At 36.5% G+C, this 26,942-nt stretch overlaps 1 protein-coding gene across 4 annotated transcripts in view; it reads right to left on the bottom strand.

The window, feature by feature from the left end:
* LOC115223955 overlaps positions 1-26,942 on the bottom strand; it is a 90,439-nt gene that overhangs the window by 5,090 nt on the left and 58,407 nt on the right. For all 4 annotated transcript variants that reach the window (XM_036511612.1, XM_036511615.1, XM_036511619.1 and 1 more), the window contains 3 exons: positions 18,175-18,375; positions 15,844-15,892; positions 2,317-2,405 (listed from right to left, as the gene is read on the bottom strand). In XM_036511612.1, coding sequence (XP_036367505.1) covers positions 2,317-2,405; positions 15,844-15,892; positions 18,175-18,375 — 339 coding nt within the window. The remainder of the gene's footprint in view (positions 1-2,316; positions 2,406-15,843; positions 15,893-18,174; positions 18,376-26,942) is intronic.

Genomic DNA, 26,942 nt, shown 5'->3' with positions numbered 1-26,942 from the left:
AGCAGGCGATTCCGCTAATTACAATTGTTTAAGCAGAAAATACAAGTAAATATAGTCCTGACACACATTTTTTCCAGCAAGTGAAATCATTATATTATTTAACTTGTATTTGTGATAGTCTAATTAAGTTATTTTATACTTAGATTGAAGTAATGACTGTACATTTTATGACAATGGTCACTGCATTGTCAAGTTATTTACTTTCTACTGAATTAGTCAAATTCCTTTAAAATAGTTGCACGAGCAACCATATAATTAACTTCATTAACTTGACGACTCCAATCATAAGTATATATTTGAAAGAAATGGGTTCCACTTGACTATAAAGTTTTAGACTCATTGTGGAAAGACAACGACAATCTCTTTCTGTTAAGACAAAGACTCAGACTTGGAACAGCAGCAATCTTTTCTCGATGCGGTGTAGCAACATATCTAAATTCATAAATTATACAGCGTAATTTTTGTCGATACAGACCATCACTTGTTTATCAGGACTCCTTACTTTTTTCATAGCATCAATTAGAAGTGCCTTCCTTTAGAACAGTGGTTTTCAAGCAGGGTTCCACGGAACCTTAAGGTTCCGCCAGTACAGTGCAGGGGTTCCGCAAGAAGTTACAAAACTGCTAAAATCGGCAATACTTTTTAATTCTCCTGTGCAGATATGTGTACATAAGACTATTAAATTATTGCACAGGGGTTCCTCGAGCCAGTGGAATGTTTCCTTGGGGTTCCGCTCCAACAAAAATTTTGAAAAGTACTGCTTTAGAATATTGGATAGTACAGGGTCTTGCAGATAAATTGAGATCAATTTTAAACAGTAGTCTAAGTGGGTTTAACATTTCATTTTTTAACAAAACCTTGCTTGCTTGAAAATCTAATCTTCCTCTTTATTTTACAGGTAAATAGCGAATTGATTCGATAGCAGTCATGAAACAATAGAATCATTCCGCTATCGTCATTTTGACGCTCGCCGGGCCCAATGCCAATAAAATAGTTTAAGTTGACGAAACTTCTAAAAGCAACAGTTTGTGTGTATAAACAATTTAAAGAAGAGGGAAAGATTAATAGAAAAGAACACAAGACTCGAAGTGATTCCAAACGATCGATTGAATCCAACCCATCCACATCCATAACAACTCTTGCAAAGAAACGCAATGTATCCCTTTCCACAGTATCCAGAGCTGCGATCATGAATCTTGGCATAACTAGCTATGTTCGACGATGCCGTCACCTCTTAACAGCCAAGGCCAGAGCAATCAGAGCCGAGAAATGTCCAAAGCTTGTCATTCGTCAAGCATCAAGGTGCAGGAAAAACTTTTATGTTTGTGGACGAGAAGGAGTTCACTGTGGTTGCTGAGGTGAAGCGCAGCAATTCTCGAGTAATTGTATACTACTCTTCTGACGTTCCCCCTGTGTTTGAGACTAAGAATCCTGCCTCTGTGATAGTATTTGGAGCCGCGGCAAGTTATGGAAGTGTCATGGATCCACACTTCATTGACCCTCGCTTGAAGATCAGCACAAAGGAATATCTAGACATCCTGAAGAACTATATGTTACCTTGGATGGAGCAGAAGTTTGGGCTTGATAATATGGTGTTTATCCATGATTCTGCACCATGCCATGAGTCAAAAGCAACACAGGCCTTCCTTAATGAGAAGGTGCCATTTTGTGAGAGCCAACATCTGGCCCAGGTCACAACCTTCTCGATTACTTTTTATGGAGCATACTTTAAGCAAGGACGAATGCCTCATCATGCTCGTGTGTCTACAGTTTGAAGACCTGCATCATAATTGCAACACGCAAAATAAAAAAAGCGGAGGTTGCAGCAGCTTAAAAAAATTCATTCTTGTGTGGAGGTAGTAATTGCCCAAAAGTGCGGCCATATTGAGTGATAACTGTTGTTACTGCAATAAATGTTACATTAAAATTAGATCTGTCTGCTACCATTATTTTAGTATTTATAACCAGTTTTATGCATCGTAAAAATTGTCTCAGTTTATTTGCAAGACCCTGTATATTGCTTTCAATTTTTTTGCACAAGGCCAGCATTTTCCGGGAAGGAGTTACGTCGATTACATCAAGCTCAGTGCTTAACTGGTACATATTTTATCGATATCGAAAAGGATGAAAAGTAAAGACAAGCTCGGCGGAATTTGAACTCAGAACGTAAAGACGAGCGAAATGTTGATAAGCACTTTTCTCGGCGTGCTAACGACTCTGCCAGCTCGCTACCTTTGCCAATAGCGAATACATTTACATTTGTCTTACTAAATTACTGAAATTAGTTTCCTAAATACACAAATGGAAATGACTTACCGAATGGGTTGTGGTGGTCTCAACATCTCCTCCTACTCTTCTGCTGAATTTATCAAACTGGGCGCCACTATGCATCACACGTTTTCGTTCTAAATTAACGCAGATTATGTCACAATTAAGCTTTTAATAATAATTTCTATAAAGTAAGACTGAAATATTAAATGAATTGGAAGCACTCCGTCGGTTACGACGATGAGAGTTCCGGTTGATCCGAATCAACAGAACAGCCTGCTCGTGAAATTAACGTGTAAGTGGCTGAGCACTCCACAGACACGTGTACCCTTAACGTAGTTCCCGGGGATATTCAGCGTGACACAGAGAGTGACAAGGTCGGCCCCTTGAAATACAGGTACAACAGAAACAGGAAGTAAGAGTGAGAGAAAGTTGTGGTGAAAGAGTACAGCAGGGATCACCACCATCCCCTGCCGGAGCCTCGTGGAGCTTTTAGGTGTTTTCGCTCAATAAACACTCACAACGCCCGGTCTGGGAATCGAAACCGCGATCCTATGACCGCGAGTCCGCTGCCCTAACCACTAGGCCATTGCGCCTCCACATCACTTATTATAATCACTTCTCGGTTCATTTGATAACGAATAAATTCTTTTTAGATCTTTTAATTTTTTAAACATTTATTTGGCAGCCAATAGCGTAATGTTAATTATTCAGTGAGTTAGATTTTTCCAGTGGTGAGCACGGTTCTGCAAACCCGCTAACAGCTAATTAGCGAAGCTAACTTTTCGTTTAGCGGATTAGCATTTTCACTACTTTCAAAACCGTTAGCGGACCAATTACCTTACGCTAAATTTAGTTCCGCAAATTTTAAGACCGCTAACAAAATTCATACGTTTGTACACGTTTGTTGTGGGCGTGTCTCGAAGAGTCCTTCAGTTACGCTATTGGCTGACTACGTGTACACATGACAAGATATGATTGGTCGACGCAGCAGCAGCTAGCTGAACAGCATTGTGCAATCCCGCACTTTTGAGTTGTGTTCACTTACGACGTTGTCACATTACAGGCATCTTACAGTATCAGCGACAGCAGTGTACGTTATCGCTTATCGTTATGGAAGGTGAAGACGGTTTTTGTTCGGCCTGAGGATGAAGGGCCTATTGAAAAGTCTGCAACGGCTGTGGGTGAGGCAGAGGTCATTCGGGTTGAGAGCCAGATGTCTCAGAAGCCGTGGCGCCACCCGGAGAACTACTTTGTCCTTACGTCAATAGATAAGACGAATGCCAAAATACTGTAGTTCTGGTGCATCATGTGCCAATCCAAGGAGACCACCATCAAGGGACAAGCGGCGATCCTCTACAACTTGAATTCGCATGTCAAAAAGAAACTACCAGCGCATGCCATCAGGTTTGTGGAGAGGACCAAGGCCGGTTCTTTCGGTGGGGAACACAGACAATCTTCAGGTAGAAATGCCAGTAGCCAGTCGGCGCAGCCATGTGCAAAAAACGCACGCCAGTCCACCATTGGCGAGGTGTTTTCCCAAACTGCTGGCACAGGTGTCCATCAATCTATGGTGGATAGAAGGATTGTAGTCCTGTTTGTCGACAACATGCTACCGCTGCATGTAGTGGAGTCTCCCACCTTGGTCGGCCTGATCAAGACGCTGAACCCCAGCAGGACGTCAATGTCCCGCCGCACTCTGGGCAGGATGATCTTGGTCAGTCATAGACAACTGGAAGAGTAGCTCACAAGGTATTTCCAAATTAAAATTATACAAGATTATTAAAATATTATTATGGCGTACTTCATATTTTCTTAATTTAATTTCATTATTTAATCATTTATTAAATAAACATTTTCTTAATGTAATAAAATGTATAATAGCTATTTGAAATAAATGTCATATATAAGGAAAATAAGACAAGGTAGAAAATATATGTATTAACTTGCTCAGGGTGTCGAGAACAACATGTTGGTCAAACTAAAAACAGTCTGCGCCAAAGGATGACGGTATATAGATCCAAGATTGAAATACAGGAATACAGAAAAATAGGATTAAGCGAGTACATCGATATTTGTGCCACTAATGAACAACCCGACTTTAGAATTTTTCCTCTCTATAAATTCAGGGACAATGCAACCTATAATCAGCGCATTAGCAAACAAGCATATTCTATCGCAAAATATAAACCTCTTTTGAATGCTTCCATCACAAAAGAATTTATAACAATTCCAACTGCTACTGCTACGACCATAACAGGTCACTTTTAGGTCATTTGACCATTAAGGAAAATTCCACGAAAAATCTACTGTGTTACACCAATCCTGTAGTTTTCTTTTCTTTCTCCTCCTTCTTCTTTCGCTACTCCCACTTCTCTTCTTCTTCTTCTTCTTCTTCTTCTTCTTCTTCTTCTTCTTCTTCTTCTTCTTCTTCTTCTTCTTCTTCTTCTTCTTCTTCTTCCTCCTTCTACTTCTCCTTATTCTTCTTCTCCTTCTCCTTCTTCCCCTTCTTCTCCTCCCTCGGCTGCTCCTGCTTAAACCATCAATTCTCTGTACTCATAAAACTATTCCTTCAGATTTACTACTACCTACCAGTCTCTTCACAAAGAAGAGACTGACAAACAAACTATTTGAAGACTATGGAAATATTTACAAAACAATTCTCTTAATTTTTATTTCTCGAATTTGTTTTTCTTATTTTACTCTTAGTTGAAAAAGTCTAAATGACGGAAACCGGTACTAAAATGTACTTCCTGATAAAATTATTTTCGTATTTTCTACCTTGTCTTATTTTCTTTATACATATCAACTCGTGTGCTACTTTTCTACCTTCTACACACACACACACACACACACACACACACCACACACACACACACACACACCACACACACACACACATATATATATATATATATATATATATATATATATATATATATATATATATATTCCACTGCACAGCCAAAATAGCAGTCTTTAATAAATTAAACGAATAAACGAACCTTTAGTTCGGAACTTATCAAATTCCGATCATCATTCTAGTCCTCATCTCGGTTAAACATACCTTACCACCACCAACGCATCACTTATCAAGCCAGTGTCACTATTTTTAAAAGTTTAATAACAAGGCTTTAAGTTATAAGTAATATTTCCAGGAATTTAGAATTGATTTCATATTCAGTGTAATGATACACTTTTATAGGCTAATGAATGCCATGAAAATCATTTTCACCATAAAGCAATAAATAAAGAGTTATTAGCAATTAAAGTTTGAAACTTTTGGATAATTTTAGCCAATTGTAAATCACAGACATATTCATGCCAGTTTTCGTAGTAACAAGCGGAACACAAGAACTCTTTTGTCTGCGAGAAAGCACGTGTTGACAAATATATTGAAGTCAATTATTGACGCTTTGTTCTGCTGTTTTATTCACCTGGAAATTTTACTTATCCGTTGACAGATATATTGAAAACACTTGTTGGTGCTGTGTTCTACTGATTTATCCACCTGGAAATTATATCGATCCGTTTGATTATGGCAACAATTGTTTTTAGATAAAATCTTTTAAGCTCGTACTAATGCTTAAATGTATGTTTATTTTTAAGTATATTTAATTTTTAATGTGTTGCTTATCGCATGAAATGCATATTGAATACTTAAATGTTTGTCTTTTAAGCATATTTAATTTGTAATGTGTTGCTTATTGCATTAGATGCTTAAATGTTTCTTTTTAAGCATATTTAAATTGTAATGAGTTGATTATCGCATTAAATTCATATTGAATGCTTAAAACTACAAAATAAGCATTGTTTTTCTTTTTTGTCATTGAGGTGGTTGTGAGGTGTGCTAAAAATAACAGCTAAATAGCGTTTTTGGATAAATCTTTTAAGTACGTGCTATCACATTAAATGCATACTGAATACTTAAAACTGCGAAAGACGTATTGATTTGGTAACAAAATCTGTTTTTTTTTAATATTTAATTTGTAATGTGCTGTTTATCGCATTAGATGCATATATTGAATGCTTCAAACAACAAAAGACATGTTGTTTACTCGTTTCCGCGTCTAGAATACAAATATTGACAACACGTGCTATTTTCAGGATGTTGACGACAAAATGTGCAGTCACGCACGAATTGACCGCTTCCAAATCCTGTTTCCTGACTGGGTGAAAATGATCAAGCTTTAAACCTCTATAAATTTTTAAAAGCGTTTTTCTAGAAAAAGTGAAGTAACTCTAGCAATTCAGCTTGGAAAACTACATTAATGGGCCAAATTTTTAAAATTTTGAATAAACTTTAATTTTTGAAATGCTGGCAGCCAGACAGAAAAGATCCCAGCCCAGTAACAAATGTTAAACTACAATCTGTGTGATTTCTATAAACAAAATATGGTTATAAGATACTGTGATCAAATGTTCTGCCTCCTTCCTACATGCGAAAATTGTACAAACCACGAACTCACAAAAACCATTGCAGCTTGCAAATGAGAGGCTTTTTTTTTATTTAAACAACTACCCAGGGAATCTAGAATAAAACTGTCTCCAAATAATGTGGCCTTAAAATGCCATTGTCCTGTTACGCCATTAGTAATGTTGATAAAGACACAAATGACAAAAACTTTATTTTCGGGTTTTTTCTATTCTTGCAAAGTTAAAAGATTTTTTCTGCTCAGTCAAAAGAAAACAATATATGGCTGTAAGGTAAGAAGATTGCTTGAAAGCATCATGATTGCGGGTTCAATCTCATTGCGTAGCATCTTGGGCAGTTATCTCAACTATAGCCTCGGGCCGACCAAAGCCTTATGAATGGATTTGGTAGACGGAAACTGAAAAGAAACCGTTGTGTCTGTGAGTGTGATGTGTGTGTGTGTGTCTGTCTGTCTGTCTATCTCGCTTAAGAACCAGTATTGGTTTGTTTATGTCCCCGCAAAAAGATACCGATAGAGTAAGTACCAGACTAACATAAATAAGTATTGAGCTGTGCCGCGACATGGCTGCAATCGAATGACTGAAGCATGTAAAAGATGAGCAACTCAAAAGTACTGAGTTCAACAGAACAGGAGATCAAGAGATCCGGAATTTAAATGCACGAGCCTATTCCATTTCCTGGTTGTAGCTATTTTTATTCACTTCTGTTCAGGAATATAGTTCAGAAAACAGTGAATATATCATTATTTTATTTATCCGTTCTCAGAAAATTTGCGACACCTTGCCTGTGAGATACATAACACATGATGTTATGAAACTAGTGTGCATACATTTATATATACATATCCACACACGCGCACACTTATACATATATACACATGCTAAGAGAAATAATTCAGAGAGGCCAATGGTATGAATGTAGACAACAAAAGAGAAGGTAATCAAACACTTAGCAACAATTGTGGTTGGTTGCGAATGAGAAAATCAACAATACTCTGGAAGTAATATATTATAAGGAAAACACAGACGTTTTGAGAAGAAAAAACAGATGACTGTAGACACGTGATTTTGCCTGAGCTGATGTTATCAGAAATGCAACTGTCCTGTCTTGACACTAGCGAGACATAAAAAATCCAGTTATGACTATCTCATCTGTTATTTAAATATATTGTTATTTAGGACTACATTATCCAATGTGTCCTTTAGTTTTCAGACAGTCGGGTACAACTTGATGGAGATTTGGCTACTATTTCTAGTTGGTTAGATCGCCAGAGACGTTAGGGAATTGCTCCCGGAACCCGTGAAGTAGGTAACAGTCTTTAGTCTCTGTAACTTGGGCCGAGTCGTTATCCCCCAGAGATTTAGAAAAAAGGTACGGGTCTCTTTGAGCCCAGAATTTCTCATCGAAATCTATATTTCGACGGGCGGCCAAGGTGATATCAATATCCCCACGAGAGACGTTAGAATGTTTCATGGCAAAAATGAGGGCTTTGTTGAGAAGGATACGGTATACGCTAGAGTTATATTGGTCTATGTCGACCTGGATAAATTCTCCCCCTCTCTCTCTCGATATATATATATATATATATATATATATATATATATATATATATATATACAGGGTGCGGTGAATAAATTGTCTAAATTACGCAAAAATGAAATAACACTAACATCTCATTTTAACAAATATATTTACCAAAATTACATAAAAATATCTTGAAATGGTAAAGAGTAAATTTACTCAATAGAACCGTCATTGGCTTCAACCACGGCCTTCAGACAACTTCGGAATCTCCTGCAACTCTTCTGAGCGGTCTCCTTGTTAAAGTTGGTGAATGCTGTCATAATCCTTGCCTTCAGCTCATCTTCGGTGTTACAAGAAGTTTTATTGATCTCTCGCTCAACTGCGCCCCACACATAATAATCAAGGGGGTTGCAGTCTGGGGAGCTAGGTGGCCAGATGTTAGGGGTGGTGTGGTCGCAGAAATTGTCTGACAGCCATGACTGGGTTATCTAGCTTGTGTGGCATGGTGCAGAGTCCTGTTGCCAGACAAGGTCTTCCAGTAACCAACCCTCTTGACCTAAGGCAGCACTACCTCTTCCAGGCACTTGATGTAGACGTCTATGTTGAGTCTGAGGTTGTGTGGGAAGATGAACGGAGGCATAATATCGCCATCACTAGTGATCACTCAAAACCCCATGGTGTTGACTGGATGTTTGGTTTTTATCACTGTCTGTATGTGTCCTCAGATTGCAATGTCCTCAGATTGACGCCCAAACACTCTGAAATGTTCATACTGGAGCTTCCGTTGCAAATGCCAAGCAGTACAGCATGTCGTTTCCAAATTTCTGGCAGGGTGAATTGCGTCATGGTGCTGTTTTGCTCAGATGGTACCCAACTGACCCTACTATACTGTGTAATCGACAAAATCAAAAACAAACAATGTGCATACGCGAAATTAAAAATATAAAATGGCCACAATTTACCTATTGTACATACATACATACATACATACATACATACATACATATGTGTAGATAGATAGATAGATAGATAGATAGATAGATAGATAGATAGATAGATAGATAGATAGATAGATAGATAGATAGATAGATAGACTGACCTACATTATTTACATTATTTACATTTGACGGATATTTCTCCTCGTCTCTATTGTTAACACAACATTTCGGCTGATGTACTCACCAGCCTTCACCAGGTGTCCTGTGGAAATTTCGAACCTCGGTTCTCATTCCTAAGGTATTTTTCCGATGTTATTATCATTATTATTATCAATAATATTAATACGCTAACTTTTTGTTTTTGTATGTACCTATTGTCTGCGTCACACTTACTTCAAAGAAGTGGCAAAGCGAGAGAGAGGAGGACAGAGAGGAAGTAAGAGAGAATGAGAGAGAAAGAGAGAGAAAGAGAAAGTGAGAGTGAAAGAGACAGTGAGTGGTGACGGCGTTCGTTTTGTGTTTTTAAATGTTTCCGAGAGGACGTAAGAGAGAAAGAAAGAGAGAGAGGGACAGAGAGAGAGAGAGTGAAAGAGAAAAAGTGAGAGAGAAAGAGAGAGAGAGTGAAAGAGACGGGGAGTGGTGACGGCGTTCGTTTTGTGTTTTTAAAAGTTTATCACATCGCAAGAGAAGTAGATTCGTAGATACATATACACATTGTTAAATCAAAAGTGGGAGAGAAGAGGGACACAAAGGAAGTGAAAGAGAAAGAGAGAAAGTGGGAGAGACAAGAGATACATAAATCCAAAGAAAAGTTCATAGATAAAAACAGAGACACAGCAAATATTGGCTGTCAGTTTCACTTTCCATTACCACACGAGGATAAAATTAACTCACAAATGACTGAGTACTCCACAGACATGCATAACATTAACGTTCTCAGGGAGACTCAGCCACACACAGAATATGACAAGGCCGGCCTTGTCATATTACAGCTACAACTCGAGATATATATATATGAATGTATTTGTGTGTGTATAGTTTAGGTTAGTTATATATATATATATATATATATATATTATATATATATATATATATATATGAATGTATTTGTGTGTGTATAGTTTAGGTTAGTTAAAGCACGTTTGCAATAAGTGTCGCGTGGTGGAAATAAATGCAATTACCAAACTTTCATTCATAAATCCATTTATTATTGCTTTCTTTTGCATTGCAATTAGTACATTTGTACCCAGAAATTTTCAACAGCTGCACGCCAGTAGAAACGGAAAAACGAGTAATTTTATCTCCTAAAAATTCTGACTGTCTTGCAATAAATGAAAAAAGTTCTTAAATATTACACCAGAGGCACTTAAAACGTACTTAAGCACAGATTCAGTATCCTGAAATAATGAAAAGGAGGTTCAGAACTATCCAACTGAATTCATAAACTCTCTCACTCCATCCGGTATGCCTCCTCATCGCCTCCTCATCGCCTCAACTTAAAAGTAGGGGCTATTGTAATCCTGCTAAAAAATCGGTCAAGGATTATGTAATGGAACTCGCAAGAAAGTGCAAAAACTTAATGAACATTGTGTCGAGGCATCATTGGTAACTTGGTAACAGAGGTCGCACAGTTCTAATTCCCAGAATTAAACTTAGCCCAAGTGATGCAAATATTCCATTCACATTAAACAGACTTCAGTTTCCACTTCGACTTGCATATTCAAAGACAATTAATTAGGCTCAAGGGCAAACATTTGAAAAAGTTGGAATACATTTGCCTCAACTGGTATTTTCTCATGGCCAATTATATGTCGCATTTTCAAGAATACGAGCTATGAACAATATCAAAGTAAGTGTTATGACACTCAATTGGGATAACAGACAAGGCCAAAAACGTGGTGTGATATACATACAAAATATTGTCTACCATGAAGTACTGTGAGGAAGACCACCGCACCAGCTAGCATCACTACCACACCAGCCGCTCCATCATTACACATCCACATTACACCTTTAAGATTCGGGAACCAGTTAGGGGGCCCACTGGATCCCTCTCGGCATACCAGCAAACCACAAAATCACACTAGCCAGTATCAACACTACCTCCAAGCCCATCACGTATGTATGTATGTATGTATGTATGTATGTATGTATGTATGTATGTATGTATGTATGTATGCATGCATGTATGTATGTATGTGTGTGTGTGTTTGTGTCCCACCACTACCATTGCTTGACAACCGATGTTGGTGCATTTGCGTCCATGTAGTTTAGCTGTTCAGCAGAAGAGACTGATAGAATAAGCAACAGGCTTACAGGGAATAAGTCCAGGGAACAATTTCTTTGGGTAAAGGGTGGTGCTCCAGCATGTCTACCGTCAAATGACTGAAACAAGTAAAAGGATAAAAGAATACCAGAAAAACGTTCCGCACCACTAAACCAAGAAGGTTCTTTGAATATGTCCGATGTATTTCAAGGTTAAATAGTAATTCCGTTTACGTTTGTATAACTGAGATGTTTTGGTTGGATTATATAGCCATTGGTGTTACATTACTTTCTATATTCTGTAACTGTCACAATATACTTTTCTAGGCCTGATATTTTTGTGGGGAAGGGGGCCAGTTGATTAGATCGACCCCAGTACACAACTGGTACTTAATTTATCGATCCCGAAAGGACGAAAGGTAAAGTTGACCTCGGCAGAATTTGAACTCAGAACGTAAAGACAGACGGTCATAATATGCAAACATTTCCTCATGGCACCAGTACACTGTTTACAGATGCTTACATTTTTTATATTTTCCGTGAAGTTTTTACGGGTCCAGCTAGTTATTATTATTATTATTAATATTATTATTATTATTATTATTATTATCTTTTTTTTCTTCTTTCAAATTTGCTTCCATTTCTTGCCGAATGTCTTCGCGACTCCTAGGGCAAAGAAACTCATAGTATACATTGGTAGGCCATTAAACTAAACTCATTCGTTTTTTCGTTCATTTTTTCTTTTTTAAAGTTAAATTAAAATACATGGGTAGTAATAGTTCTCACGTCGACAATGCTCTTCTCAATACGTGTGATGTACCAGTTAAGACAATCTTTTGCACTTCTTGCAGGGATGGTAAGCCAGGGATCATTCTCATATAATTTTCGGTTCCCTTCTTGATCATTCCTAGTGCTCCTACGATCACTGGTATTGTAACCGCCTTGAGATGCCACATTTTCTCAATTTCAATGAGCAGGTCTTTATATTTTCTGAGCTTGTCAAACTCTTTCGCCGAGATATTATGATCACAGGAGATGCTCATGTCGATCAATAAGCAAACTTTATTGTTTTGGTCTTTCACAACAATATCCGGTTTATTGGCTGTGATGGTTCGGTCTGTATGTACTGGAAAGTCCCACAGAATCGTTACATTTTCTCCTTCAGTTACAGCTTCAGGGTGGTGATTATACCACTTGTCGGCAGTTTTGATATTGTAATGCCAGTGTAGATATTGGCCAACTCTGTCATGTCTTAATTTATACTCCACTGGTGCTAAGACTTTACATCCAGAGATTAGGTGGTCCACTGTTTCAATCATGTCGTTGCAGAATCGGCATTTTGGGTCTGCTCCATTTTTCATCACATTGACCTGGTAGTTCCGGGTTAATAGGCTTTGATCTTGAGCAGTCAGGATGAAACCTTCGCTCTCTGCTTTTAGCCCTGAGCTCCATAGCCACTGATGGGTTTGCTTCTGGTCAACATCAGCTTCTTTGCTATGGGCCACATATTTGCCGTGCCGAGGTTTCTCCTCTCACCTATCAGCCAATTGCTCGTGCGCTTTTTTCGTTGCCATTATTTTCACCTTCTTTGCAACAGTAGTTGCCGTACTTCCCTCGGGTTGTTCAGTTTGGGTATCCTGCACGAGATCAATAGCAAATTTTTTTGCTTTCCTTTATGATAGAATGAAGCTTCTTTCGTCTCTCGTGATTTTCCACGAGCTTTAGCATCCAGTCATTCGTTATTTCAAGATATTTGGCCAGTCCAATTGTGGTTGTTTTGTAAGCTAGTTCAAATTGGATCAAGCCTCGACCTCCTTGGGCTCTGGGGAGGTAAAGGCGATCTACGTCTGCCTTTGGGTCGTGCATCCTATTACAACTCAGCAGCTTGCGTATTTTCCTATCTATATTCTTTACTTCACCCATATTCCAGTTCAACACATTGTAGCTATAAGTAACAACTGGAACTGCTAAGGAATTTATAGCTAATTATTATTATTATTATTATTATTATTATTATTATTATTGAGTGAGAGAGCAGTTCATGCCATCAAAGTGACACTGGGGTAAAATATACGAAACCCAATATACCCATCATGACTACCCGTCTGATAAAGGTACACCAGGCACATGCATCACAACCATATGTGCGCGACATGGTGATCTCATATCAAGATAAACAGCACATGACCTTGCAGGTGGGGCCCACTTAGAATTTTCTTCAGGTTGAGTAGCCCATCCCGCTCAAACGGTCCCTGAATAAGAGTTGTTTAAGGATGTTGAAAGAACCACCCATGTTTCCAGAGGTGAACTATTCAACCCCAAAGAATCCCTCTCAACACATGGCTATGATGCTCCCCCACTACTTCTGCTCGTGATCAGAGATGCACATATCGTCAGCCACTAAGGGACATGCTCAACTGGTTAAGGTCAAACAACTGACAAGCAAATCTGTGGTATTGAGCAGAATATTTGCTGTAGCCCATCTTTTATACCAAGACAAAACAATGTACATGATAACACTTCCAATCAGTTAAGATCAGAAGCCATGAGAGCCACTGCCTGGTAAACACTTCCAATCAGTTAAGATCAGAAGCCATGAGAGCCACTGCCTGGTACTGCATCATTATTATTATTATTATTATTATTATTATTATTATTATTATTATTATTATTATTATTATTCAAGTCACTGCCTGGAATCGAACTCAGAGTCTGAGGGTTAGTAACCCGCACTCCTATTGGATACTTGATGGAATTGTTGACCTTCTGTATAGAAACTACCTACTTCAGAATGGACATTGATATATATTGACAAGAAGCGGGTTTAGCTGTGGGTTTGCCATTATCACCGATAATAGCCAATATATACATTGAATACTTTGAGAATTTGGCTTTAGGATAACACCACTAAAACCAACCCTATGGCCGCAATATGTTGATGACACCTTTATACTCTGACCCCACCAGGAAGATGTCCAAATACTGTTAGAACGCGTGAACTCAATAAAGCCATCGATACTGTTCACAATGGAAAAGGAAAATGACAGTCGGCTAGCATTCCTGGACGTATTAATGACACGCACCAAGTATGGATCCAGGACATCCGTATACCGCAAGCCAACCTTCACTGGACGATACCTCAGCTTCAATTCCCACCGTCCATACAGTGTAAAGGGAGGGATTGCTCAGTGCCTAAAACATCGAGCAAAGAATATAAGTATCGATCACCACGAAGAAATGATCAAGCTGAGTAACAATCTATTAAGCAACAACTACCCACAAAACACACTATCCACTTCAGTTATGAAGAGAAGAGAGGATGAACCCCATAAACTGGCAACAGTCTGTCTACCCTATATGTGAAAGGCCTCACTGAAAAGATATAAAAGATATGCGGCCCATATGACATCAGGACGGTATTCAAGAGTAATACAGCACTTCACAAATATATCCTTCGAATTAAACCACCAATAGAAGAGAATATGACCAAAGACTGCGTGTACTCCATCCCATACAGCTGTAGTAGATTATACAAAGGCGAAACATGCCGCCCCCTCAAAACTGTGACACGAGGAAATATTGATAAGTCGGGTATAGCTGCTCATATATGGAAAAACGGAGACCACCTCCTCCTGTGGGATGAAGTTAAAATAATAGACATAGAACACCGTTGGAAAATAGGAAAACTAAAAGAAACAGCACACATGCTAGGACATAATAACCTCCAAAGCAGACCGAGTGCAGATATGAGTAGCATATGGAAACCGGTATTAAGGAAGGATAGAAGAATATTAGATTTACAAGCCCTAAAATTCACTCCATAATTGCCCACGGGCTAGAGTGCGGGCTACGAACCTCAAGATTCCGAGTTCGATTCCCGAATAATAATAGCAATAATAATGATAATGATGATAATAATAATAATAATAATAATAATAATAATAATAATAATAATATAATAATAATAATAATAATAATAATAGCATCGGAAAAATACCTTAGGAATGAGAAATTCTTAAGGACACCTGATGAAGGCTGGAGAGTACAAGATGAGGAGAAATATACATCAAATGTAAATAATGTACATAATTCCTCAATTCTCAAATATAGAACTGTATTAGATAAATTGACATATATATATATAAATACATTCACAAATGTATTTCGCTTTAAAACCTATAAAACCTATACACTACACACACACACACACATCAGTATCTTGTGCAAGTTGTCGTTGCTGTAACTTAAAATAATATCTCAGAGTATAACAGCCAAGTGGTTAGAGAACACTTAAAATCTGAGTGTTTAGGAAATGTTTATCACTTTACAAAGTTCTCTGAAATAAATATCTAAACACTCTTGACTAGCTTTTAAAACCTAGATAAACCGAATTATTGATATAAATGTACTTACGCAGTAGGCCCAAACTTTTTGGAGAAATTCGTGTAGGAAGATAGTCTTGCTGAAATCATATTTAAGATAAATTAATTACAATTAATATGATATAAACCTATTGATCTCAGATAAAAGTCTGTTAGCATTACTCTCATTTACGTATGTCCACACACACACAAGCACACATATGTATATGTATATATATATATATATATATATATATGTGTGTGTGTGTGTGTGTGTGTGTGTTTGTATATATATATATATATATATATTATATATATATATATATATACGCACACATTAGTAAACATAATATGTATTCGTGTACGTACGTATCCGTGTATGTATGTATATATGTATCTGTCGCGTGGTCGGGTCGCCGGCGACTAAACCGGCAACCCCACCAAGCTTGCTTGGTGAGGAGGAAGCTTGGTGAGGAGGGTGTTTATTGGACACCCTGCGGGATGAAAAACAAAACCCGTCAAAGGGCGAAGGAACTCTTGAGAGTCAACGGCCATCCAATAAATGTCTTAAGGCTGGATCATGCGCGGGGACATAGAAATAATCGGACTGAATACCCGATCGCGCAGTTAAACGATTGGGAGTGAAGGACTCCTAGCCTTTGTTAGGGCATCCTTCTATGAGAAGGTAACTCAGGTAACTGGGATAACTCCGATATAAAACCTGCGGCTCAGTGGTTACCGATGATTTGACTTGTTCTCCTTTTCGGATTATGGCTGCTGTTGCTTAGTGAGTGGGATTGATTCAGTGCACGGCCTTTTCCCACTTAAAAATAATCTTCTTGCCCAGGCATTGCACGATAACAACATTGATTAAGCTTCGTGCAATGGCCATACTCGATAGCGAGGGGTCAGCCACCATGTATGTATGTACACACACACACACACGCACACTGCATTTTAAAAGCAATAAGCTGACACCCGTATTCAATAATAAGCGGATAGTTTTTTGCTGAAAATATAAAAAAACATCGACTCTTGTTACATTCATTGATCTGAATGCTTCTGCCCTACTTGATTTTTTAATTTTATTTCTTTATTATTTTATAATTAGTCTTTATTTATATATAAAATTAATCTAATTTTTGTATCGCTATAAATTCATACTTAGCTTATATAAAACTATACTGGTATTTTCACTACTTATAAAAAAAACTGCTTAGATTATAATTTTATTAATATATAATTAGCATGTTCTTTTACCTCAATACTCCTTTATTAACACAAGTATATACCAATTAATCAATAATTCACAGATATCATCTAATGAGTTAGTATTTAAGTGTACAATATGTATAAATATTAAGCTATTTCCAGATAATTTCTTTTCCTCCCACTATTGTGGTAAACGTTTGGTATATACTCAAAAGTATTCATAAATTTCTATCCTTTTGTTATAATATTCTTCTTAATAATCCTCTGAATAACCCTAAACTTTAACTGTGTACAATATAGCAACATTGTTTAAAATATTTAACTATAGTACTACATAAGACTTCCCCTGTTTCATTATCAATGGTCTGCTAGTGGGCGACCAACTTAATTGTCAGCTAACATCTTGTTTTAAGTTTTCCTTTTGCCAAACCTCATGATATTGCTTCTAAAAAATCTTGATTTTTATGACTATACCAACTATGATTTCTGTCTGCTCCCTCAGCCCTACCCCTAACAGATACTGCCTCTGTTCTCTCAGCCTTAGATATACAAGGATTTGATAAACTAGTCTATAAATTAAAACTCACTCTATAAAAGCAAAAAAAAAAAAAAAATCAGAGGCAGGCAGAGTCTGTAACAATGTATATCTTCTTGATAACTTAGTAACTTCTATGCTAGAGTGGAGACAGCATGTTCTTTGTCTATCTCTTTAACTTCTTGGAGATTTTAAGTATAATTATACTAATGTGTCCATCTGTTCTAATTTAATTAAACTCTATGTCTTTGTGCAGCTGAGGATTGCTCTGCATTTTAAATTGATGTAATGATTGCATTGTTCAATTAAATGGAGTTGCATGAAACAATCGTACTGATTTACCTCTGGATATCGTTGTTGCTTATCTTATATATATATATATATATATATATATATATATATATATATATTATATATATATATATACATACATACATACATACATACATACATACATACATACATACATACATACATACATACATACATACATACAGATAGATAGATAGATAGATAGATAGATAGATAGATAGATAGATAGATAGATAGATAGATAGATAGATAGATAGATAGATAGATAGATAGATGTAGATATATGAGTTCGCAAGAGATGTGATTACGTATAATTTTTTTTACCTGATAACAACTCTGCTGGATCACAGGATCAAAACCGGAACCCATTTGTTTTAGAGGGTTACCTCGTTTTCTGTCTGTATCTACTTTCGTTGGAAATTTTTTCTTTACAAAGGCATTTCTGTATTCTGAAACTGAGCTGCATTGACCAAAGAGAAATAAATTCTGATTCGTAGGATAGCAAGTATCGGCACGACTGTATCCCTGTAAACAGAAAAATATGGAAATTTATACGGTAAATAAATAGCAAGTGAGAGATGGGTAGGGAACGATAGGGCAGGGGAGTGATGGGGAGTGGACAGCGAGGCACTTCATGCAATGTGAACAAGTGGAGAATATTGTTTTCGATACACTAGAGATAGAAACTAAATGCCTTCTCCGTTCTACATTCTAATCCAACGCTATCCAATGTACTTTTCGTTGATCACTGGCAATTAATACAAAAGGGCCGCTTCGTTCCCATGTGTACCATTAAGCTGTTTGGACTCATGCTTGCCTAGAAAACAATTGTTATTTTGTTCTTGTGTTTGGTTTGCAAGACTTTTGGTGTGAAACCGTGTGTTGAAACAGATCTTGTATTTTGGCAGAGTCATTAGGTCAACAGAAAACATATGCACTAGTTCTATTCAAGTGGAGGCGCAATGGCCCAGTGGTTAGGGCAGCGGACTCGCGGTCGTAGGATCGCGGTTTCGATTCCCAGACCGGGCGTTGTGAGTGTTTATTGAGCGAAAACACCTAAAAGCTCCACGAGGCTCCGGCAGGGGGTGGTGATCCCTGCTGTACTCTTTCACCACAACTTTCTCTCACTCTTACTTCCCGTTTCTGTTGTACCTGTATTTCAAAGGGCCGGCCTTTTCACTCTCTGTGTCACGCTGAATATCCCCGAGAACTACGTTAAGGGTTCACGTGTCTGTGGAGGGCTCAGCCACTTACACGTTAATTTCACGAGCAGGCTGTTCCGTTGATTCGGATCAACTAGAACCCTCATCGTCGTAACCGACGGAGTGCTTCCAGTCCCAGTTCTATTCCATTTCTTTTATTTTAAAGAGAGAGAGAGAAAAAGAGAGAGGTGAGGAGAAGGTGTCTATTATTCTGTATTTGTGTGTTCATATCGCAGGCACAGTCGAAATGTTTAACATATTGAAACAATCTGGTGAAGATTTATAAAGATATATCGGTAGGTAGTTAAATTGAAGTGAAATAACTTTAGCAAATTGCTTATCCTTTATATATTCCAGACCAAAGACTGTTGCCATGCTGGGGCACCACCATTATTCACTTTTCGTGTTTTGTTATATGGTTTAAATACTTATCGGTATTATGACAACAGACAGATACAGAAGGAAAGTCAGATATGATAGTTAATAAGCTAGCTAGTTCGTTAGCTAGACAGATACGTAGGTGAGTCTACATATATATATATATATATATATATATATATTATATATATATATCGCCATTTCGGAATTATAGATCGCTAAACCTTTTTTTTTTTTCTCTCCCTATTTATTGCTGTGTTCTTTTCTGTCAAAGAGCGTAGGCTCGAAACGTAAAAGACTTTCTCACTTCCCGAGCGTTAAACTAATGCATTTGTTTGTTGCTTAAACACCCGTCTTCGTCATTTGTTTTTGTTTTTTTGTAAATTCTCACTATATATATATATATATATATATATTATATATATATATATATATATATATATATATATACCGGAAGAAATCGCTTATTACCTCCCCCTACCTGGAACTCTTCTTTGCACTTCATAACAAAGACATAACACGATGTTTTGAGAAATTTTAATAGTTAATACGAAACCGGTAATTTCTTCAAAAACTATGTCACTGTATGAAAACATTTTATAACATTCTTCTGACATAATGACTCAAATATATTTTTTAACCTTTTAAAACAAGCCTTCTGTAGTTTTTTCACCTTTTACTATTTTCTATATATATATATATATATATATATAATATATATATATATATATATACGAATAAGATTTTTCATTTTAATTCATCCTTTATTTCCTTAAACTATAAAGAAGCACATCATATTAAAAGAAGGAAAATAAGCAATACCTTCAAAGTTCATTTCGATTATATTTGAATGTACAGTTTTGATTTAATGACAGGATGTCATAAGAATTTTTTGAAATTCCTTACTTGTGTTTAATATAATAGCATAATGTTTTAAAATACGCTGACTTATACTGTAGAATTTCTACAGAGCCTGCTAGTAAATATAATATACGATAAGATTTTTCTTAAATTTTGATTAAAGTATCAACGACTTCATAGCAAAACAACGCATTACAGTTCGCCTGCTTTTAGCATCTCTGACTTTCACTTACTACAACTACGTTTTTTGTTGTGTATGATTGGCATCATCCACGGATTCATTACCTTTTACTATACGTAAGACGAGATAACAAAATTGAATGAACTTTTAAATACAAACAGGACAAGTAAGTAGAGACACTGTTATAACAAGAGAGTAGAAACGCTCTTGAGTAATTTAGAAAATGATTTCATTAAGCATTATGAGAGAAATGCGAAAAATAAACAGAGCGACTCCAGCTCGCTTCGAATGATTTAGAAAGTATAAATCTCACAAATTGGAAGAAATTCAATTACTTAAAATGATAAAGTGTTACCAAAAAATGTGTAGCGTTGAATAGTGTATCTCTAAATCTGTCGTCTCTCCCTCTTTATTTCCTTTACCTTTGTTTCCTTTCAACTTCCCTTTCTATTTCTCACTCACTCTCTCACTCCCCGTATTTATCTATCTATCTATCCATATATTTGTCTATCTATCCATCTAGTTAGCTATAACTCTATCCCTATATATATATATATATATATATATATATATATGATAGATCGGTAGCCACTACACACTATTTTTTCTCTCCTTGTTTCTCTCCTTGTTTTTTTTTCTCTGTGTCCCTTTCTGTAGAAGAGCGTAGGCTCGAAACGTAAAAGACTTTTTCTATTCCTGAGCGTTATACTAATACATCTGTTTGTTTCGTACACCACCTGTCTTCGTCTTTTGCTTCTTTTTTTTTCGTGAACTCTCCTATATATATATATATAATATATATATATATATATACATATACATATATCCCAATCTTCCTCTCTGCATCTCTCTCCCAAGCGTCAACAGATTAACTGTGAAAGTGTTCATGTGTGGTCTATAGTAACTTTGTGTTCATTATTATTACGTTAATATCTACAGCGTAACCGCTTGTCTCAGTTGGTTAGAGCGCCAAGCTACTAACGCAAATACCGTGGGTTCGAGCCCCTTACTGCCAAATAATATTTGTCTGTTTTGATATTTATGTGTGGTTTTACGAAGTCAACAGCTTCAAACGCTAAAGTGTTATTCACAAAATAAAAAGTATAACGAAGTGTAAATATTTATTACTTTATTGCCCACAGGGTCATAGAGGGGAAAAACAAGGACAGACAAAGGGCTTAAGATGATTACATTGACCACAGTGCGTAACTGGTAATTATTTAATCGACCCCGAAAAGATAAAAGGCAAAGTCGATCTCGGCGGTGCTTGAACTCAGAACGTAACAGCAGACGAAATACTGCTATGCATTTCGCCAGGCGTGCTAACGATTCTGCCAGATCGCCACCCTGCGAAGTGTAACTATTGATGAGTTGATATGTGGTTTTAATGAATAAACAAACATTTTTCTCTCTTTTTTTTTCTCTCCTTGTTTCTCTCCTTGTTTTTTCTCTGTGTCCCTTTCTGTAGAAGAGCGTAGGCTCGAAACGTAAAATACTTTTTCTATTCCTGAGCTCTATACTAATACATTTGTTTGTTTGTACACCACCTGCCTTCGTCTTTTGTTTATTTTCGTAAACTTTCCCATTACATATATAGATGCATACACACACACACAGATAGATAGATAGATAGATAGATAGATAGATAGATAGATAGATAGATAGATAGATAGATAGATAGATAGATAGATAGATATAGATGTAGATAGATACCTACATGCATACATACCTACATTTACATAAATGAATATTTGTATTGAATAACAGATCCTCATCATTGTCAAATCTGTGACGCAAATGGTTTTCCATTACATCGTGTATGTATATATATACATATATAAATATGTATATATATATATATATATATATATATATATTATATATATATATTATATATATATATATATATATATATATATTTATATATATATATATATATTGTTTCAAATCTGAAAAGTTTATTAGTTACCTGCCTCTATAGTGTTATGCTTTACAATACAATAATAGAAAAAAATGACTAGATTTTCATTTTCAAAAGCAACTAAACCATTTAGACTCCATATTTTACGTAATGTACAGCGTGCTGTTTCTCTATTTCTTAACCCCCGAATACTTTGATTACGCGCACGTTCATTCACAAACGTATGTATCTATAGACATGTGTGTATGTATGTGTGTGGGGGGTGTTATAAATATTTTGTATTATTCTCCCTTGTATACGCCTCTGAAATTTGGACATCACTTCGGACTCCTAGAACGATTCAATCATAAATGCCTACGCCTTTTTCTGAAAATAAAATGAAATTTATTCACCCCCAACTTTGATGTTCTAGCTGCATCTGGTATTTTTTCCAGCCTGGCGATAATTTTGAAAAATCAGCTGTGATGATACGGACATATTGTCAGTATGGCCGACGAGCGTACTCCTTAACAATTGTTCTATGGGGAAGTGGTTCAGAGAAGAAAAGGAAACAGTGTAAGCCAAAGAAAAGGTTCAAGGATGCATTGAAGGGGATCTTGAAGAGTGTAGGAATTAATCAAAAATCTGAAAAGCCACGTAGTGGTACCTGCCATTCAAAATTATGGATTAGCATGAAAACCTTTGAGCACAACAGGCTAATACAGGTAAATATTAAGAGGAAAATAAAAGACTGCTAGTTAGGGAATGTGAACCTGGAAGGTTTTATACTTGTACATTATGTGCGATGGAGGCGCGTGGCTTAGTGGTTAGGGTGTCAGCATCATGATCGTAAGATTTTGGTTTCGATTCCTGGACCGGGCGACGCGTTGTGTTCTTGAGCAAAACACTTCATTTTACGTTGCTCCAGTCCACCCAGCAGGCAAAAATGAGTAACGCTGTGATGGACTGGCGTCCCGTCCAGCTGGGGGAACACATACGCCATTGAAACCGGGAAACTGGGCCCACGAGCCTGGCTAGGCTTTAAAAGGGCACTGGTCGACCTGAAGCTATAGTAGAAGAAACCTGCCCAAAGTACCATGCAAGGGAATTGAACCTGGAACCATGTGGTTGGAAAGCAAGCTTCTTGCCACACAGCCACGCCTGCGTCTAAACACGTAATAGGGAGTAGTAAAACAGTCGACAACTGAGGAGGAGTTAGACTTCTTTTGGTATTTTGTCCAGCACTTATCTCTATGTTTAGGTATTTATCACACGTTGGTAATGTCCTGTACTTAATGTGTATTATTTATTTATTTATTTATCTATTTATTTATTTATTTATTTATTTATTTATTTATACGCACACACACACACACACACACACATTTAAAAAACGAAAAGAATTACTTCACTGGTAATTCTAATCAGTTTAATTTTTTTTAATGATATGATTTTACAGTTTGGTTTGTAGATCTAGTAAGTTCTTTATTAACTTCAGTGGAGAGATTTTATTAAAGATTCCTTGTTAGCTTTTCTGGAGAACTTCCTCGCATTCGTCGATGGAGATTGTCAAACCGATGTCAGGTTGTGTTGTGCTGTGCGATTCTATATATAAGAGATTTGGGTGTGTCTGGGGTGGGATTAGGTTTGTTAATAAAGTGTGGGAGTGAAGTAGTGTTGATGAACAAGGGCAGAAAGAAGATAGTGAATGGTAAGAACAATTAATTCAGAGTGGAGTTGGAAAGTGGTGGGGCTGCTTAAGGAATGTTTTACGAAGGGTTTGTGAAGGTGCCCTCCTGCTGGTTCCGTTTGGATAGTTGACCTTCGGTGAAAAATATAATGGTCAGATGATTTTCAAATTCTACTCTTATGGCTGAATTAGCTATCTTTTTTCTTTATTGCGCGCAAGGGGCTAAACATAGAGGGGACAAACAAGGACAGACAAAGCGATTAAGTCGATTACATCGACCCCAGTGCGTAACTGGTACTTATTTTATCAACCCCGAAAGGATGAAAGGCAAAGACAACCTCGGCGGAATTTGAACTCAGAACGCAGCGGCAGACGAAATACCTATTTCTTTACTACCCACAAGGGGCTGAACACAGAGGGTACAAACAAGGACAGACAAACGGATTAAGTCGATTACATCGACCCCAGTGCGTAACGGGTACTTATTTTATCAACCCCGAAAGGATGAAAGGCAAAGTCGACCTCGGCGGAATTTGAACTCAGAACGTAGCGGCAGAGGAAATACTGCTAAGCATTTCGCCCGCCGTGCTAACGTTTCTGCCAGCTCGCCGCCTTCTCTGGATTAGCTATCTTAATTTCATAAAGAGAAGCTTCAGTAATTTTCTATGTTAAAATGAGTTTAGGTGTGTGTCTGAGGGTGGGGTTGTTATTAATGAGGTGTAAGATACATATCTTTTGATAAAAAGATGATGGCAGACAGTAAAAACATTATAAGGTTAGTTTTGGAATATTTGTTGACAGAAATATATTTTTTTATATTGGTTTGGGAGGGGAAGTGGGGGGAGATCATGCTAGCTCACATATTTACTTCCCTTCATATAAACATACAAAAAGTATATATACATATTTATATATATACATATATATACACATACATACATGCACATACATATATACATATACATCTATATATATATATATCTACACGCATATATACAAACATATATGCATACATACACGCACACACATGTATACATATATATACACACATACACGCATATACTTACATATATATACATATAGACTTACATATATACACACACACATATACCCATATACATATATATATATATATGTGTGTATACATATATATACATACACATGTATACATATGTTCATTTTCACTGAACGAATAGCGGTGTGACGGGCCTATTTGTAAATCATAATTCATCCCTGCCCATCGGAGTTAAGATTACCTACAGAAGAAACGAGATCCACGTGATACTCAGTAATTGCAGCGAGACAGGAAGCAAAAACACCAACACCATGCAATTCCAAAAAGTCCTGATGGAGAATCATTTTCCATATTCTTTCACTAAACCCCAGGATATAACCGGACCACTAGCAAAATTACACATTCAATGATAACGTGTTTTATGAAACTGCTACATTTTACCGAAAAAAACAACTGATGTAATCCACCCTACAATTTCTAATGAGGGGTTGAACATAGGTCTAGCACATTCCAGAGCTTACCTGAAGAAAGTCTTAACTAAAAATAGGCCAAGAGAAAACAACATCTTATTTACATTGCCCAATTGCCTGATCAAAGATGGATAATGTGTCTGCGGTCCTACGTGGATTATAAAATCTTGTGTGGCAAATTACATCATAAGTACCATCAAACAAGTTCTCATACAGGTTAAAGGACACCTCTATACTATTGCTTCTTCGGTCAAAAAGCACCTACTTAAATGTCTCACTCAGGACATCCAAGTCACCAAGGAAACTACAGAAAGAAATTTTGGTAACTTGAGAATGAACGGTGCTATTTTAATCAACATGCACAGCCCGTGAGGAAATAATAGATCACAACGGCATGCAGCCGATTAGATACGACAGCAATGCAAACTAACTCTACAAACGCACACATTATAGAGCAGAAGAGTCACCAACCAATAATTTCTCTTCGTAGATTTCTTGAAAAGGGAGGTCCCAAACACGAAATATTAAAATACTAGGTAATGGTGCTAACCATCGATTTGTATTATCAATTTATATACCTTGCGTTGTTTTTATTAAAAAAGTTAAAACACACATACACAATATATGTATATACATATATTGTGTATGTGTGTTTTAATTTTTTTAATAAAAAAACAACGCAAGGTATATAAATTGATAATACAAATCGATGGTTAGCACTATTACCTAGTATTTTAATATGTATGTATATACATACATACATGTGTGTGTGTGTTTGTGAGTTTGCGAGTGTGTATGTATGTATATGCTCATTCAAAATGGAGACGACTACCAAAATTTCCATGTGGCAGGCTTGATAATTGTAAAGAGATAGCTTTTTTTCTTTACATAAAAGCTTTGATAGCCTTGTTAACCCACAAAATTAAGTATGTAAAAAATTAAGAATGTAATTATAAACCACTATTATTCAATTCAAACAATGATAGACATAAACCAAATCATGAATAAAAAATAAAATATATTTTAAAACATATAACTAGATCACAAAAAGTACAAAAATGAATAAACAATATATAAGTAAAAAGACTACGTACGTTTGATGGCTATAATTTTAATTTGAATTACAATTAAATTTAAATTTAATCGAAAAACAATTCAATTTAAAATTATAGTCACTCCTCAGATCAACAATAATAGTTAAATAATCAAATAGAATTAAACAATATTTCTTAAAGAAATAAAATCATGATTGTTCTTATAGAAGAAATTCCATTAACTAAATTTGAAACTTAAAACATTAGGACCAGTTGCCTGCAATACATTTATCATGTTAAATATTTAAGGTAAACAAATAGAGCAAATAGGTAGAAAGATGTAATTATCTGTGAAGATATA

Source organism: Octopus sinensis, linkage group LG2 (assembly GCF_006345805.1).
Source record: "Octopus sinensis linkage group LG2, ASM634580v1, whole genome shotgun sequence".
Lineage (NCBI taxonomy): Eukaryota > Metazoa > Mollusca > Cephalopoda > Octopoda > Octopodidae > Octopus > Octopus sinensis.
The sequence above is the reverse complement of the archived record's forward strand: the minus strand, read 5'-3'. Positions and strand labels throughout refer to the sequence as shown.